General features: G+C 36.4%; 1 protein-coding gene across 1 annotated transcript in view; it reads left to right on the forward strand.

The window, feature by feature from the left end:
* Positions 1–15994, forward strand: part of B3GALNT2 (beta-1,3-N-acetylgalactosaminyltransferase 2) — a 38880-nt gene that overhangs the window by 16030 nt on the left and 6856 nt on the right. Inside the window, exons 4-8 of the mRNA XM_074222978.1 lie at positions 1317–1510; positions 5685–5780; positions 8115–8225; positions 9884–9962; positions 15251–15434. Coding sequence (XP_074079079.1) covers positions 1317–1510; positions 5685–5780; positions 8115–8225; positions 9884–9962; positions 15251–15434 — 664 coding nt within the window. The remainder of the gene's footprint in view (positions 1–1316; positions 1511–5684; positions 5781–8114; positions 8226–9883; positions 9963–15250; positions 15435–15994) is intronic.

A 15994-nucleotide genomic window follows, 5' to 3' on the forward strand; every position in this document is an offset into this window, starting at 1 on the left:
GAATACTTGCCTCCCCTCCCCCACAAAGAGTCATAGAGGGCAGGTATATGCACGCCATTTCCTGTTGCCTGGGGGAAGGAGTCACATTCCCTTTCTCCTGAGAACCTTGACCTCCAACAAAAATGTTCTTCCACTGATAACAGTTAATATACAGTGCCATGTCTTCTTGGAGATAATTATATGGAGTCGGTGAGCATGGAACCAACTGCCAGGAACCAAGGCCAGGGGCAGCCTCTGGTCCCTCCCTTTTCCCCATGTATTCTTGATGAGTCCCTTTCTCAGGTGTACATAGCCTCAGCTTATTTCCCCCAAATGGACTCTGTGAAGAAGAGATTGTTTCTCGGGTTATTTGTTCACTTGACATAAGGATGCCACTGCTGCCACTTGAGGGTCTTCCCCCCTCCAACAGTCTAGGCACCCAGATTCCAAGCCAAAATGAGGAAACTCCCCTTCTCCACTGTCCCGACACACTACCCTAGAGGGGAACGGAGCACATACTCTGGCTTGTTCTCCCCCCACCCCCACCCCTAGCAGCCCCTTCAGCCTGGGGTCTGGGAAGACTTGGCCAGTGATAGCTTTTTTGGCAGATCCTCATGAGGAAGAAATTTACTTGTCTTTGTTGTATTTTGACATACCTTTTAGGGAAATTTCAAATCTGCTTTCTAAAGACACACACTTATTGTATTTATTATGAAGCTTCTGTGAATGATGTCCAGGCAGAGGTGTCAGGCACATAGCCTTGAATCAAATTAAAATATAATTGGGAAACATTTAGCAAAACAAATAAAAATACTGTATGACAGAGAATATTAATATGTGCTTTTCTAAGTCAACATGTAACCTTGGGGATTTAGTTTAGTTATCCTATTTCAATTAAGTTTGATATTAGCAGTTTAGGGGAGAAACTGAACTTTGCTTTTCTACATTTTGCATGTTCTTAATTCAGTCTCTATTAGTAGTCAGTAAACTTTTGTCAAACCTAATATCCATATATTTCCAATTTTGTTTTTGTTCTTAACTATTTTGAGGCAAGAGGAAGAAATTTTTACAAGCAATCACTTGCTTTAGTTTTAGCAGTCCAGTTTTCAATTTAGACTTGGTAAAGGTAAAAGGTTTTATTTGGTTTGGGTATATTTTGGTTTGGGTATATATATGTTTATAATTTCTTGTGATTCTTACTCCATGATTCATTCAATTTGTCATAATTTTCTCATTTGTAAAATAGAGATAATCATAACTTTTGCTGCTTCATAAGGTTATTGTGCAAAAAGTGCTTTGTAAAATGATATATAAACATGTTATTATTACTTCCCTAGTTTTAAATCAGGAAATTGAGGCATTCAGTCTTCCCGAAGGAACCTCATCAGGGTCCTCTGAGGATCAGGTTGTCAGTGTGAGCTTTCGAGTTCTCTACCCAATTGTCATTACTAGTCTTGGAGTCTTCTATGATGCTGGTGATGTGGGTTTCCAGAGGAATATCACTGTCAAGGTGTATCAAGCAGAGCAGGAGGTATTAGTATTATCTGACTTCATAAACTGTTTTTCCTAACCTCCTTCTCCAACTCCTTAACTTCTTTTCCATCTTTATTTTTCCTAAAAAAGGTCTACAAATGAGTCTGTCTCTACCTGGCTCAGAAGCTTGATTTTCTTTTCCTTATTCAATGTAATGGAATCCTTTTATAATCCTGGTAATAAGAGACATCTTAATATGTGTTACCAGTTATATTCTATTTTGTACTATATGGCTACATATCATATCAGGTTATTATATACAACTAATTATATTGGGGGTGGGTTGCTGATAGGTGGTGCAGTGGATAGAATGCTGGCCCTGGAATCAGGAGAACCTGAGTTCAAATCCAGCCTCAGACACACTTTATACTTTCTAGCTGTGTGACCCTAGGCAAGTAAAGACAAGTGGAGAGGAAGACCTAACCTGGGTGGTGGCTATGTGAGTGGAGAAGGAAGATTGAATGGAAGAGATGTTGTGCAGGTAGAAACAACAGAGATTTGTCAGATGATTAGATGCGTGAGGTGATAGAGAAGAAGAGATAATGCCAAGTTATGAAACTTGGAGACTAGAAAATAATGGTGCCTTCTAGGGCAGCTAGGTGGCTTGGTGGATAAAGCACCAGCCCTGGAGTCAGAAGAACCTGGGTTCAAATACAGCCTCAAACATTTAATAATTGCCTAGCTGTGTGATCTTGGGTAAGTCACTTAACCCCACTGCCTTAGATAAAATTTAAAAAAAAGAAAGAAAAGAAAAATAATGGTGTCTTCTCTAGAAATAGGAAAGTCCAGAAGAAGGGAAAATTTTAGGGGGAAGATTATAAAAGCATTTTAGGGAGGAAGTAGTATAAAGAATTGTGATAAAATTGTATTGTAATTATATATAATAGTGAGTATGAGAAATTGCCCGTTTTCAAAAAGAATGCCACAGGAAGAAAAATAATAGCAATGGTCCTTATAGATTTCCTTATTGATGTAGTACACTTGATTTATAATTTATTGTACACTGAAAAATTGTGAAAAACCAACTTTTTAAAGCTGTTTTAATTCTACTTCCATGGCCTTTGACTGTCATCATACTTCTTAAAAATTTCATTCAATTTTAGCATATATCCATTACTGCTTACATTTATTATCATAAAGAGGTATTGTCTTTTAAAAGATTTCTCCCCTTTTAGCAAAGAGTGTGAGGCATTTATAGATTCAGTCAGTATATTTCAGTAACTTGGAAACATATCCCCTAGTTGAGGGTGTTGAGTATAGTTTCACAACATGTTTCCATTTGAAGGATTAGATTTAGTCTGCTTGACTGAAGAGACTGGAGACTTAGGCCTCTTCCTAAACAGCAGAGCCATCCCAAAGTGTATTGAGCTTTCCTCAGTTGTATCCTTGGTAACTCATCAGGTATGTTGGAGAAAAAATTCTTGTTTAACTCAGGATTGAAGTCTTGGTCTCTGACTTGTTCTTTCCTAGTTGAATTTTTTCAGCTACGTGTGTAATTCATATTTCTTTCTAAAAGTATTAAATACTGATTTTCAAGTAGTAAGAGAGATAGACTGAAGGCATAATCTCGGTGGTATGAGTGTAGGTACTGTATTCACAGAGCTCCTCCATTGGCATGGATGTATTTGAACTCAATCTAGTGTTATTGCTATGAGAAGAGTCAAGTTAATGGCCAATTAACATATGATTCCATCTGTTATGCTTCAGTTAAATGACTTCTATCTGGGAAATCCTCTAAGTGACTTGAGAGTTGTAGTGTTTAGTATGCCACCATACTTAATCTGGAAATGAGGACCTGCTGTGATTTGCCAGCATCAGATACTTAATTGTCTTGGTAGTAGATGAAGATGTGTCTGCTGCTCGTTATTCTGAATGAATGTGCTACCAACAGGGGAGCCCAGTTCATAAGTACAGTGCTTTGACCATGTTAGGGATTTGACCTTTAGCTGCTCACTGGGATGTTTTATATATAGCTGGTGACAGGTTAGCAGTCTGTTCTAAAGTAGTTTAAGTCAATTTAGGCACATACTCAAAAACCTCTTCCTGCCAAGGTTCTAGGACCCTTTTTTTGATTATAAGTCAGTGATGTTCACAACTACTTCATTGAAGAAACAAAAACATGTTCCCAAAGCCTTTGTAAAAAGCTGAATTTAACAGAAAAAAAATTGTAGTTTTGGAAACCTTGTGTCATTTTAATAGTTTTAATGAGATATTCCCTTCATAAGTCAAAACATTTCTTTTGACTAAAAACAGATGGGTGAGGGGCAGCCAAGGTAGCACAGTGGATGGAGCACCTGTCCTGGAGTCAGGAGGAACTGCATTCAAATCCAGCCTCAGACACTTAATAATTGCCTAGCTATGTGGCCTTGGGCAAGTCACTTAACCCCATTGCCTTGCAAAAATAAACCCCCCCCCAAAAAACCATATGGGTGATTTTTCAAAGAAATAGGCTGTGAATCTAATGAAAATCAGTCATCTTTATATTCTCCTGCCTTGGTTTTTGCCTCCCCTTGTTTAAAGTATAGGATGTCACTTCAGTACTTCACTCACCCAAAAGAATGCATCATCATTTTAGTTTGAAAACTAAATGACATCATTGACATAATGAAGGGAGATTCCAGTAACCTAACCTGATAATAGATGGATAGAAAAGAAAAAGGTAGGGGTTTGGAGTTGGTAGAAACTAATACTGGTTAAATAAAATAGAATATTCCTATTGATAATTATTCTTTGCATTATTTATATATAATAGAGCATTTAACATGATGTGAAGAGTGCCTTTGAAAGATCCTATTATCCCCTAAACCAAATTAAGGTCAAAATGGGTACAGAATTTAGACATAAAGAATGATACCATAGATAAATTAATAGACCAAAATTTATTCTATGTGATCTATGGAAAATGGATAAATTTATGACCAAACAAGAATTAGAGCAGATTATAAACTGCAAAATGAATTATTTTGACCATTAAAAAGTTTTTGCAGTAATAAAATCAATGCTGCCAAAATTAGAAGAAAAGCAGAAAGCTGGGAAACAATCTTCACAACCAGGAGTTCTGATAAAGTTCTCATTTCTAAAATATATAGAGAATTGCATCAAATTCATAAGGTTACAAATCGTTCCCCAATTGATAAATGGTCAAAGCATATGAAAAATTTTTTTAATGAAGAAATTAAAGCTATTTATAAGCATATGAAAAAATGCTCCAAATCACTATTGATAGAGAAATGCAAATTAAAACAATAATGAGGTGTCATCTCACACCTATTAGATTAGTCCAGATGAAAAAAAGGGAAGATGATCAATGTTGGAAAGGTTGTGGGAGGATTGGGACATGGATGCTGGTGGAGTTGTAAATGGATCCAACCTTTCTGAAGAGTAATATGGAACTATGGCCAAAGAGCAATAAAACTGTTCATACTCTTTGACTCAGCAATTCCAATTCTAGGACTAGATCCAGAAGAAATTGTAAAAAATGGGCAGAGTCCCATATGTTCCTAAATATTCATAGCAGCTCTTTTTGTAGTGGCAAAGAATTAGAAATTGAGAAGATGCCCATCATTTGGGGAGTGGCTAGACATCAAGTTATGGTACACGAATACTATGGAATACTGTTGTTCTATAAGAAACAATAAATGGTCAGATTCTAGAGAAGCATGGAATGACTTATAGGATCTAATGCTGAGTGAAGGGAGTAGAGGAGCCAAGAGAACAATTTATGCATCAACATTATGAGATGAACGACCTTGATGGAAGCAACCCCTCTTGGGGTTGCTTCCAGAGAGCTAGGACAACTGTATTTTACAGATTATGGACTGTATTATCCCCAGAGGAAGAAAAACAAAACAAAACAAAACACAGGAAAAAAAACCATTCCTACAGAATTTGACGAGTATCTTATAAAAATTATCTCTTATGTATCTTTTTCCCTTAATCCTAATTCCTCATGCCAAAAATTACTAATTTGTAAATATGTTTAATAAAATATATATGTAAGATGCTAACCTGACTGTTCCCTACTGAAGGGCTGGGGGTGGGAAGGAAGGGTGGAGGGAAATTTTCTAACTTGGAAATATACATGTTCAAATGGATGAAAATAAATAAGTAAATAATTTTATGGAAATTAAGATCCTATTATCACCTTGTTTTTTCTGATTCTGTGCCCACAGGAAGCTCTCCTTAGTGCCCGCTTTAGTCCCCCCAGTTGTGGAGTTCAAGTCAACAGACTGTGGTATAAACCAGTGGAGCAGTTCATTTTGCCGGAGGTATGGGATAGAAAGAGAAGTCTGAAGCCCCCATGCCTGGCCTTGGGCAGAGGTGACTGCTACATGTTGATGCTGCTCCAGCCTTCGTTTTTGAACTGGGAGAGAGCTCTTAGCTGTCTGAGACCTTAGCAGCCTGCTTTATCAAGGGCTGTGGGAATGAAACTAGGTTGTAAATTTTTGAGGCTCTGTTAAAATATTAATGAGATTATTAGAAGACTTTGAGTCCTTACATTTTCAAATGCTGTTAAGTAAAGATTTGCAGGCTAAAGTTGGGCTATTCATGTGTCTAGGGTTAGTCTTATCCAGGAATAATGAGGTGACTGAATATATGAAGTAGGATTCTTGGGGCTTGTGTGTATGGATTTCATTCTGTTCAAGCAGAGACAATGTTGTGATTCAGTCCAGGGCTTAATGAGTCGTAAATGCTTGAAGGTGACTTGAAGGTGACAATAGGGACCTTAACCCAGAACAGGACCCTCTCCCAGATACCTCCTAAAATGCTCTTGACATTTGGCCTGTGAGCCAGTTTGTTGAAGTAACCACCCTGTCCCCAGGCAGCACTCTGGCTTCTCAGTTTACTGCAAAGTGCCGAGCAGGGTCCGGCTGACTTCTTCAGAAAGGGAAGGAAGAATGCAAGCATTAGTTCACTGTCCCCTTCTCCCCAAATCTTAGAAAAGGAACTGAAAGAAATTTCTCTATGCACAAAAATTGTCTTCTTGTCAGCATCAGTGACGATGACCGTTACTTGCAGTGCTGATATTATAGGTGGCATTTTTGGTTATACAGATACTCATAGCTAAAAACTAAAGTTTTGGCCTAATTTTTTTTTTTTAGGTTTTGGTCTGGTGGAGTTCTGCAAACTTTCTTAGACGTGTCTAGTAATATTATTGCTGTAAAAAAGAGTTTTCTTTTACAAATCCACTTATATTCTTGTTGAAACTACAATGTAGGATGTTAAATTTTAAGGATGATTTATGACTTTGCTGCATTGAGATTTTCCACTGAAGAATAGTTATGAACAGTTTGTATGGATAGAGTCAGCAGAGATTAAATAACTGAGTAACAAACAGGTTACTTTCTTCTATGTTAGAGAAGGAATTATTAATATATATATATATATATATATATATATGGTTTTTGCAAGGCAAATGGGGTTAAGTGGCTTGCCCAAGGCCACACGGCTAGGTAATTATTAAGCGTCTGAGACCGGATTTGAACCCAGGTACTCCTGACTCCAGGGCCGGTGCTTTATCCACTGTACCACCTAGCTGCCCCTATCCATTATATTATTCCCTCCTGGGGTGTTTGCTTACTAACCTGCCAGGGTGATTTGTCGGCAGTACGGCTTGTCAAGGAAGCAGATCTCTTGAATGTTTTCATTGTGTAACTCACTGAGGCATAAATCTCAGTATGGGGTCAAAGTTAAATGAAAATTGCAGCATGTGCCACTTAAAATACTGCTTAGTCTAATTTCACATTTGCTCAGCATAAAAATGAAAACTATTTTCAATATTAAAAAAGGACTGTTTTGTTTCACCTCAAACAACTAGAGACTTATTTTATACTTATCTGTGTATATACCTGTTTTGGAGGAGGAGCTGAAATCTTATTGTGATAACTTCTTCTAATGCTTCTTGTCAGTCTTAAAAAAATTTATTACTACGTTTCAGTCTGCCGGAGAAGATTGAGAGTGCTAGAATCAAGGGTGCATATAGAAGGGCTAGTCTTGGCCAAAAGGACCAGTTCTTCATCAGAGAGAAGAATGGGAAGAGGGAGAGAGGATGTCTGAGGCCTAGGAGAATAGCAAACTTCTTGATAAAATTGCCTCCTTTTTTTTTTACTGACACTTGAGATCTTCTCTGAAGAGAGTGTGGGGAAAAAAGTATATAAAAATAAATAACAACTGATTTTCATAATCATCCTTCATCATACAAAAGACGTACTATTCAACATCCTCTTTAAGAAGATAAGGAAATTGGGGCAGCTAGATGGCACAGTGGACCTGAGTTCAAATCTGACTTCAGACATATAATAATTACCTAGCCGTGTGACCTTGGGCAAGTCACTTAACCCCATTGCCTTGCAAAAGCCAAAAAAAAAAGGATAAGGAAATGTATGGGGTATGTTTGGAAAATTTAAATATAATATGATTGAAGTAAAAAGAAATGGATGGATATCTTTTAGAAAATTTGCACAATCCACAATCTTTTCCAAGGTTTTTCTTTTAATTATGCCTAGATTATTTAAAGTCACAAATTAATCTCTTTAGAATACTTTTTTCTTTGTGAAGTTCAATCTAGAAGTTTATGCTTTCTTTTTAAAAAAACAAAACAGAGTTTTGAAGGCACGATCGTGTGGGAGAGCCAGGATCTCCAAGGTCTTGTATCCAGGAATCTTCACAAAGTAACAGTGAATGATGGAGGCGGAGTCCTCAGAATCATTACAGTAAGTCCTACTTTTTAGATTTAGAAAAAGTTACAAGTTACGCCACCTAATTAATTATTTTCCTTTTTGCACAGATCCTTTCATTAGGAAATAGTATTCTGTGTTAGAACATGTCTGGAGCAATTAGGTGGGCAGTGGATAGAACTGGCCCTGGATTCAGGAGGATATGAGTTCAAATCTGGTCTCAGACACACAATAATTACCTAGCTCTGTGATCTTAGGTGGGCCACTTAACCCCATTGCCTTGCAAAAAACAATTAAAAAAAGAACATGTCTAATAATCGCTATAAATATAGGGATCACTATAGCATAAAGACCTGAAAGGTTAAAAACATAGCTGTCACACGTTACTTGATAAATTCAAATACAATAAATATACTACCTTAGTAGAAAATGTCTTTGTGTTAGTGAATTCTCTGAGTGGAAAAATGCCTCCGTTTCCCAAAGTTTTTCACATGAAAATCTTTATGAATCCTAACTCATTGCTGTTCATAATCTTCATTTTCTGACTTACCAAGCTAGTTATATTTCATTTAAAATATAGCACTTGACAAGAAAATCTAAAATAAAGACTGTGTGCTTCAACATTGCTCAGCGAATTTGGAAATTTAGGACTTTGACAGGTTTAATAAATTAAAAACTTTAATTTTATTTCCTTAATTTTATTAAGTATAGAAATTTAGGGAGTAAATGATAAATCAAGAAAACTTTAAAATACACAAATACCTAGATTGTCTATGACTTAGCCAGAGGAAAGAAGTCCTAAGAATTAAGTCCCAGAAATACTAAAAATTTTCTGAATGCACTTAGAAATTAAATGTCTTGCCCAAAGTCACACAACTAGTCCATATCAGAAATGGAATTTGAACCCAGTTCCTTATTTCAAGGGAAATCTCCCTTAGGCCAAAGAGTTCTACCATGTATTCCTGAATTCTGCCACCTCGAAAAGGCATTTTCTCATGCTTCCTCAGTAATTGAAGATGTATAAAGTTGAATCCAAAGTTAATGTGCCTATCAAAAATAATTTGAACAACAAGCCTCAGACAAAGCTGTGAGTTTTTCTATGTATTCTAGGTTTTTTGTGGATGCAAAATCTGCATCTCTTAACATCAACCTTAACTCGTTTCTTTAGCAACACTCTTCCTTAGCATTTTTGTGCTAAGACAAGGTTGCCAACAGTTGGTAATCTGATCTTACCTAAAGCTTTGAACATGTCTTATAGTCTAGCTTTGTGGAAATTTTTACTGTAAGAGAAAACAAAAGTTTGAGTTATTGAAAACACAAAAATGCTGTTGGGGATGGAAGCTCAGTGGCATTCAGTTTTGGACTTTGGCAATAACAAAAACAAGACAGTGTGACTCTGAGGCCCCAGAAAGAGACTTACAATGCCTGCGGTATAGTGGTATAGTACTCCATTCAGATGAAGAAACATAAATATATATATCTATATATCTATATATATATCTATATATATCTATATATATATATATATATAGTCATAGTAATAGTCATTCATCTTGTTGCCTCATGAACTTCAAAAATGTTTGCTTTGCAGAAATATTCTGCTCTTTTGCCAAGTACTTTTTAAAATATGGATAATTCCTTATAATGAAACATAGTGAGTGTTTCATTGTCTTTATTCAATTCTTTTTTTCTAGGCTGGTGAGGGAGCATTGCCTTATGAATTCTTGGAAGGTGTAGAGGGAATAGCAGGAGGCTTTATTTATACAATTCAGGGTAAGTGTACAGGCCAAACAAATGAAAAAACCTATTGTATTTCTTGGGCTTAACTCACACCACCTAGAGTCATAAAGTAGTTTTTAAAGATAAATGAGAAGCTTTTGGGGGAAGCCATTCTTGCCACTCGCTTATCTTTTCAGCAGGAAATGAGACAGGACAACATTTTTTCTAGATTTGAGTATCTCCTGTGTTGGTTGGTGGAAAAGAAATGGATGAAAACCTCTTCTTCCAACATGTTTTTAGGGGACTTGGGCCATATTCCATTACCCGCCCTTGGATTAGGTCAGTGGGGAAAAATGAGGCTTAGACTATACCTCCCACTGTTGCCTCTTTCTTTGAATCTTTTCTCTTCTTCCTACAGTATAGATTACAAGTTTCAGAATCATCTTTTAAGAGTTCAGGGTCAAGAGTATTATTAGTCCAATACTAAGACATTATTTGGAGAAAATTGTCACATTTTGTGATAGTTTTGTGTGTGTGTGTGTGTGTGTGTGTGTGTGTGTTTTAAGAGATGAATTTCTGTTCCCTTGTATCCTCTTTGTGGTCAAGAAAAGAAGAATACTGCTAATATATATATATTAGCAGTATTCTATATATACATTATATATTATATTGTATATTATATTATAATATATATTATAATATATCATATATTATAATATGTTATAATATATTATATATATTATAAAACTGAAAGTGATGAGCAAGGGCTGCTTAGTGTTGCCAGAATTCCAATCAGTACAATCCCTTCTGAAGGGTTCTTGGACTGGGGGGGTCGTTGTTTTGTCAATGATTATAAAAGGTCAGAGAAGGATTGCTGAGATTAACCATAGTGGACCTCGTATTGTACACCATGTTTGGAGACCTTTCATTCTGCCAGGCTTTCCCTGTCATAGGGCCATGTTTTGGACAACATGAAATGAAGTGGGCATATACAGACTTGTCTGAGAAGCTCTTCTAGAGGGCTGCTACCTTTATTCCCATTCTCATGTTACCTCCCCAGTGTCCCATGGGGAAAAGATGGGAGGGAGTATAATGATGCCAATGTTATGAGTGAATTAGTGTTTAAAGAATTTCCTCATATATTATAAAGCTGGATCTATGCATTGGGCCCTTCCTCCCAGCACAGGCTTCTCTGCAGTAGACAGACTGCCAGGGAGAGAAGAAGCCTCCTTCCTTAGATTGTCCTGAAGAGGTTGACTGGATTAGTTCTGTAGTTAAACTGTGAGGAAGTTGAAGGGTTTTCCTAAAACACTCACCACTTAAGGGACTCAGAGGGAAAAAAGTGCTGTCCTGCTGTCCTGTACCATGGGATTCTGTCGCGGCCCACACAGCTACCTCTCTGGGGCATTGGCGCCCTGTGATGTAAAGAGACCTTTCCATGTCTTTGAGATAGTTGTTGAGAGAACCTCTGAAGTATCTCCCAAATGATCAAATTTGTGAAATAAGAAAACATCAGGTCTTTTTATCCATATTAAGAATGAAACCACCTAAAAACAAAGATTCATTGTCCTCTTTATGACTGTCTCAAATTGTGTATAAAGATGATTTGCCCAGATTCCTCCTAACCTGTTGCTTTCCCCTTTATTTTATTGCTATGTTTTAAAAATTAGTTTACTTACTTATTTATGTGTTTTTGAGGGACATGGGGGGAAAGATCTAGGGTAACTCTGGCTGATTTTTGTTGTCTTTGCAGGGATCCTGTTACTCTTTGCCCTTGACTCCTGGCACTTAGCTCTATTGTTATCATGGAGAGGAAGAAACTTTTTTTAGTTATATTTTACACATTGAGGATATTTTTCTTTGAAGAGTAAAATAACTCAAGCATTAAGGTGAAATTTACTTAGTGATGTTAAAGCAGATAGCATAATATTAAACTATTACAGGATTTGCCTTGCTTTGTCATTTTCCTAGAAGTATCTGGCCTTGAATTGTATTGATTCAACCCTAGAATTACTATCTGGCCTTGAATTGTATTGATTCAACCCTAGAATTACCTATCCTTGGACATAGAAAACCCTCAGGGTGAAGGGAGTATGGGAAATTTTGAAAGAAAATAGAACCGATTTAAATTTCTTAATTTTTAAAAAATTGCTCTATGACTTCTGTAATTTAAGAGTATGAAGCATTTTTATGTTTGGGAGTAGCTTCAGTTCTGCCCAGAGAACTGAGCCTCACTTAAGAAACAGGAGGAAGGTTAATACCGGACTGATTCTCTCTCTTTCCAGAGCTTTTGGCTGCTGCCTATATTCTCAGGACATCTGCTCTCCAATTCCGGTTTTCTCATGCAAGTCATTTTGACCAGGTTGGGTCGCAGTCAAGTCTATGGCTTGTGGCAATACTTAGGCCTTACCCACCATCATTGTGCCCCTCAGTCTTGTTATTTTTTGGTGGCAGGACTTATCAAACCTGCCATGGCAATACATTCATTGCTCACCTTGCATATTGTGATGCAACCAGATATATGAGACCATTTTCATCCTATCCCCAACTTTTTTTCCTTCTTTGGACACAAGGCTTTTATTTTTCTATCTCCAGAATGTGTTCAACTTTCCTGCTTCCATTCTTTCCTTCTAGAGCATCTTGAGTTCCATAGAACACCAGGAGGGAAATACTGCTTTAAGAAAGCATGATATAACACTATATTCTAGATGAGAGGAAGTCATTTAGTTTACAAAATGATTTACCTTTCATTTCCTAGGACTACTCAAATACATTTAATTTTTAATTTCATTTACATTTAGTTTTTCCATCACACCTACATTGTGCAAAGTGAGCAACAGATTCACTGAAAGCAAGTTTGTAGCTTCTTAGTCTAAAGTTTCCCTTGAGAATGAGCAGCTAAGTGGTGCACTGGATAGAGCACTGACCCTGGAGTCAGGAGGACTTGAGTTCAAATTTGGCCTCAGACATTAACTAATTGCCTAGTTGTGTGACCTTGGGCGAGTCACTTAACCCCACTGCCTTAAATAAGGAAAAAAGACAATAGTTGCAGCAAGGGAACAGGATACCAAATGAATTCATAAAAATCATCAGCATTTCTATAAAATATTGATTTTAAAAAAGTCAGGAAAATACTAACAAGAAATTTCATTGCAAAAAAAAGTCCAACAAAATACGTAAAATACTTGTTAACCTGCCAATATACACGTAGGAGTTATATAAGTATAATTACAAAACACTATAAAAATAAGGGGGAAAAATAATCGAATAGATAACAATGCTTATGGTTGGATCATACCAATATAATAAAAATAGTAATACTATGAAAACTATATCATAAAGTAGTAATCATTAATGTATTTGATACAGGCTTTTAAAAAGTTAATATATCAGTAAAATAGGTTAAATAAGAAGGAACAATTGAAAACATCACCAGTGTTGGATAGACTTAAATACATAAATTACTAGGGGATGTGCCTCCCATTTGACCAGTTTTGTTGGGAAAAATTGGAAAATAGTTTGGCAGAAATTAGGTTTAGGCTGACATTTTATTTCGTGAATAATCAAAAGCTCAAGATAGATATGCTTTATAGTGTCTAAAAAAAGAATTTAGAACAGAATTTTAAAAAAAACACCCCCTCTAAACTCACTTTCAGTTTTTGGAATTTTAATATCTCTACTGTGACTTTTTTTCTTTTGAAAGATTCTGTTTATTTTGAATTTCACAATTTCCCCCCAGTCTTGCTTCCCTCCCCATCACCCCCACAGAAAGCAGTTTGTTAGTCTTTACATTGTTTCCATGGTATGCATTAATCTAAGTTGAATATGATGAGAGAGAAATCATATCCTTAAGGAAGAAACATACCGTATGAGATATAGCAGAATTACATAATTTTTTTTTTTTTACTCAAAAGTAATAGTCTTTGGTCTTTGTTCAAACTCCACAATTCTTTCTCAGTATACAGATGGTATTCTCCATCACAGATATCCCAAATTTGTGCCTGATTGTTGCCCTGCTGGTATGAGTAAGTCCATGGTTGATCATCACCCCTATGTCACTGTTAAGGTGTATAATGTCTTTCTGGTTCTGCTCATCTAACTCAGCATCAGTTCATGCAAATCCCTCCAGGCTTCCCTGAAATCCCATCCCTCCTGGTTTCTAATAGAACAATAGTGTTCCATGACATACATATACCACAGTTTGCTAAGCCATTCCCCAATTGAAGGACATTTACTTGATTGCCAATTCTTTGCCACCATGAACAGAGCTGCCATGAATATTTTTGTACAGGTCGTGCTTTTACCCTTTTTCAAAATCTCTTCAGGGTATAGACCTCTACTGTGATTTTTGTTTCTTATAACTTTTATCTCCTCTCCTAAAAACTTGTATAATCGGGGCAGCTAGGGACACAGTGGACACCGCTCCCGGAGTCAGGGGGATCTGAGTTCAAATCTGGTCTCAGACATAATAATTACTTAGCTGTGTGACTGACCTTGGGCAAGCCACTTAATCCCACTGCCTTGTAAAAAACTAAAAAAAAAAACCACCAAACTTGTATAATCCACATTCATTTTTTAAAGTTAAAAGAAATAGATATAGAATTGTAGAAATTATGAGTTGAAAGATCATTTAATTCAGCTTCTTCATTTTATAGACAAGGAAATTAAGATTCAGAATCCAAACTTTGTCTCTTAGAGTAGTACTCTTTCTAATATTCAATAATGATTCTATGAATTGAAAATAAAATTAACTTGCTTTTTTTTTTTTTTTAGTTTCTTGATGTGCCATGGTAAGACTTTGAGATAAAGATAACTGAGGGTAGAGAATAATTGGTGACAGGACTTGAAGTCAGGAAGACTGAGCTAAGTAATATAGCTGTATGGCTTTATATTTATATGTATATATAGACACAGACACACACTTTACACCTCAGTTTTCTCTTTAGTAAGGTGTCAAGAGTGGATAGAGTGATGGAACTAAAGTAGGGAAAAATCTAGCCTTAGACACTTCCTTGCAGTGTGACCCTAGGCAAGTCACTTAACCTCTCTTGACCCCAGTTTCCTCAAATATAAAATGGGGATCATAATTAGCCCCTACATCACAGGGTTGTTGTGAGGATCCACAGAGATACTAAATGGAAAGTCCTTAGCACAGGCAGAGCCTAGCATGTAGGTAAGTAGCAGAAGGAATGCTAGCCAGTATTATTGTCAGTTATTATTATCATTGTTATTATTAAACTATAATACTACATAGAAAGAAAAGCAATTATCACTACTTATTAGCTTTTTTTCACTTTTGTAGTAAATCTCTCGCACTCTTGTCATTCATTCCTTCTTTTCAGAAGGTGACACCCTTATACAAAACCTTCAGACTCGCCCAGAAAGGTTTGTTGATCACATCAGTAACCTCCATGAAGAGGATGCCTTATTGAAGAAAGAGAGCAGCACCTTTGGTGACATTGTTTTTGTGGACATTGTAGACACCTACCGAAATGTTCCTGCAAAATTACTGAATTTCTACAGGTGGTAGGTTATAAAATATTTTGTGACTGGTTATGATTTATCGTCTTGTTCCCAGGGAGTGATATTCCAGACATCTGGAATAGATCAATTTTGCCTCAGTTTTTTTTTTTAAGGATTACCATTCCAGAAGATCAGCCATTAAATTATTAGAAATTAACAAAACAAAAGTTAAGGAAGGAGATTGAATTGAGAGGAGATTCTCACCAACATATGTAAGTCAGTAGGATGAACATCGAGTGTTTGTACTCCTCAGGGTCATAATTTAGTTGTGTATGTGTCTACCTTGATACAGTAATTTATTTTGCTGCTCACAAATTTAAATTTGCTCCAGAATGTTTAAATTCAGCACTTCCCCCCCCCCCCCACTCTAAGAAGGCAAGGAATTTAATTTAAAGCCAGAGGATCTATTTGTCTTTATTGTCCTAGTATTCCAAATTTAGATTCACTGTCCTTTAACAACCCAATTGTGGTAATAATCTTCAGTATGTACTAGTGTTATCTTGTTATTCCTTTGCTTGGGATTCCTCAGCCAACTGATGCTTACTCTTAACATTTGGTACTGT

Source organism: Macrotis lagotis, chromosome 2 (assembly GCF_037893015.1).
Source record: "Macrotis lagotis isolate mMagLag1 chromosome 2, bilby.v1.9.chrom.fasta, whole genome shotgun sequence".
NCBI classification, from domain to species: Eukaryota; Metazoa; Chordata; class Mammalia; order Peramelemorphia; family Peramelidae; genus Macrotis; species Macrotis lagotis.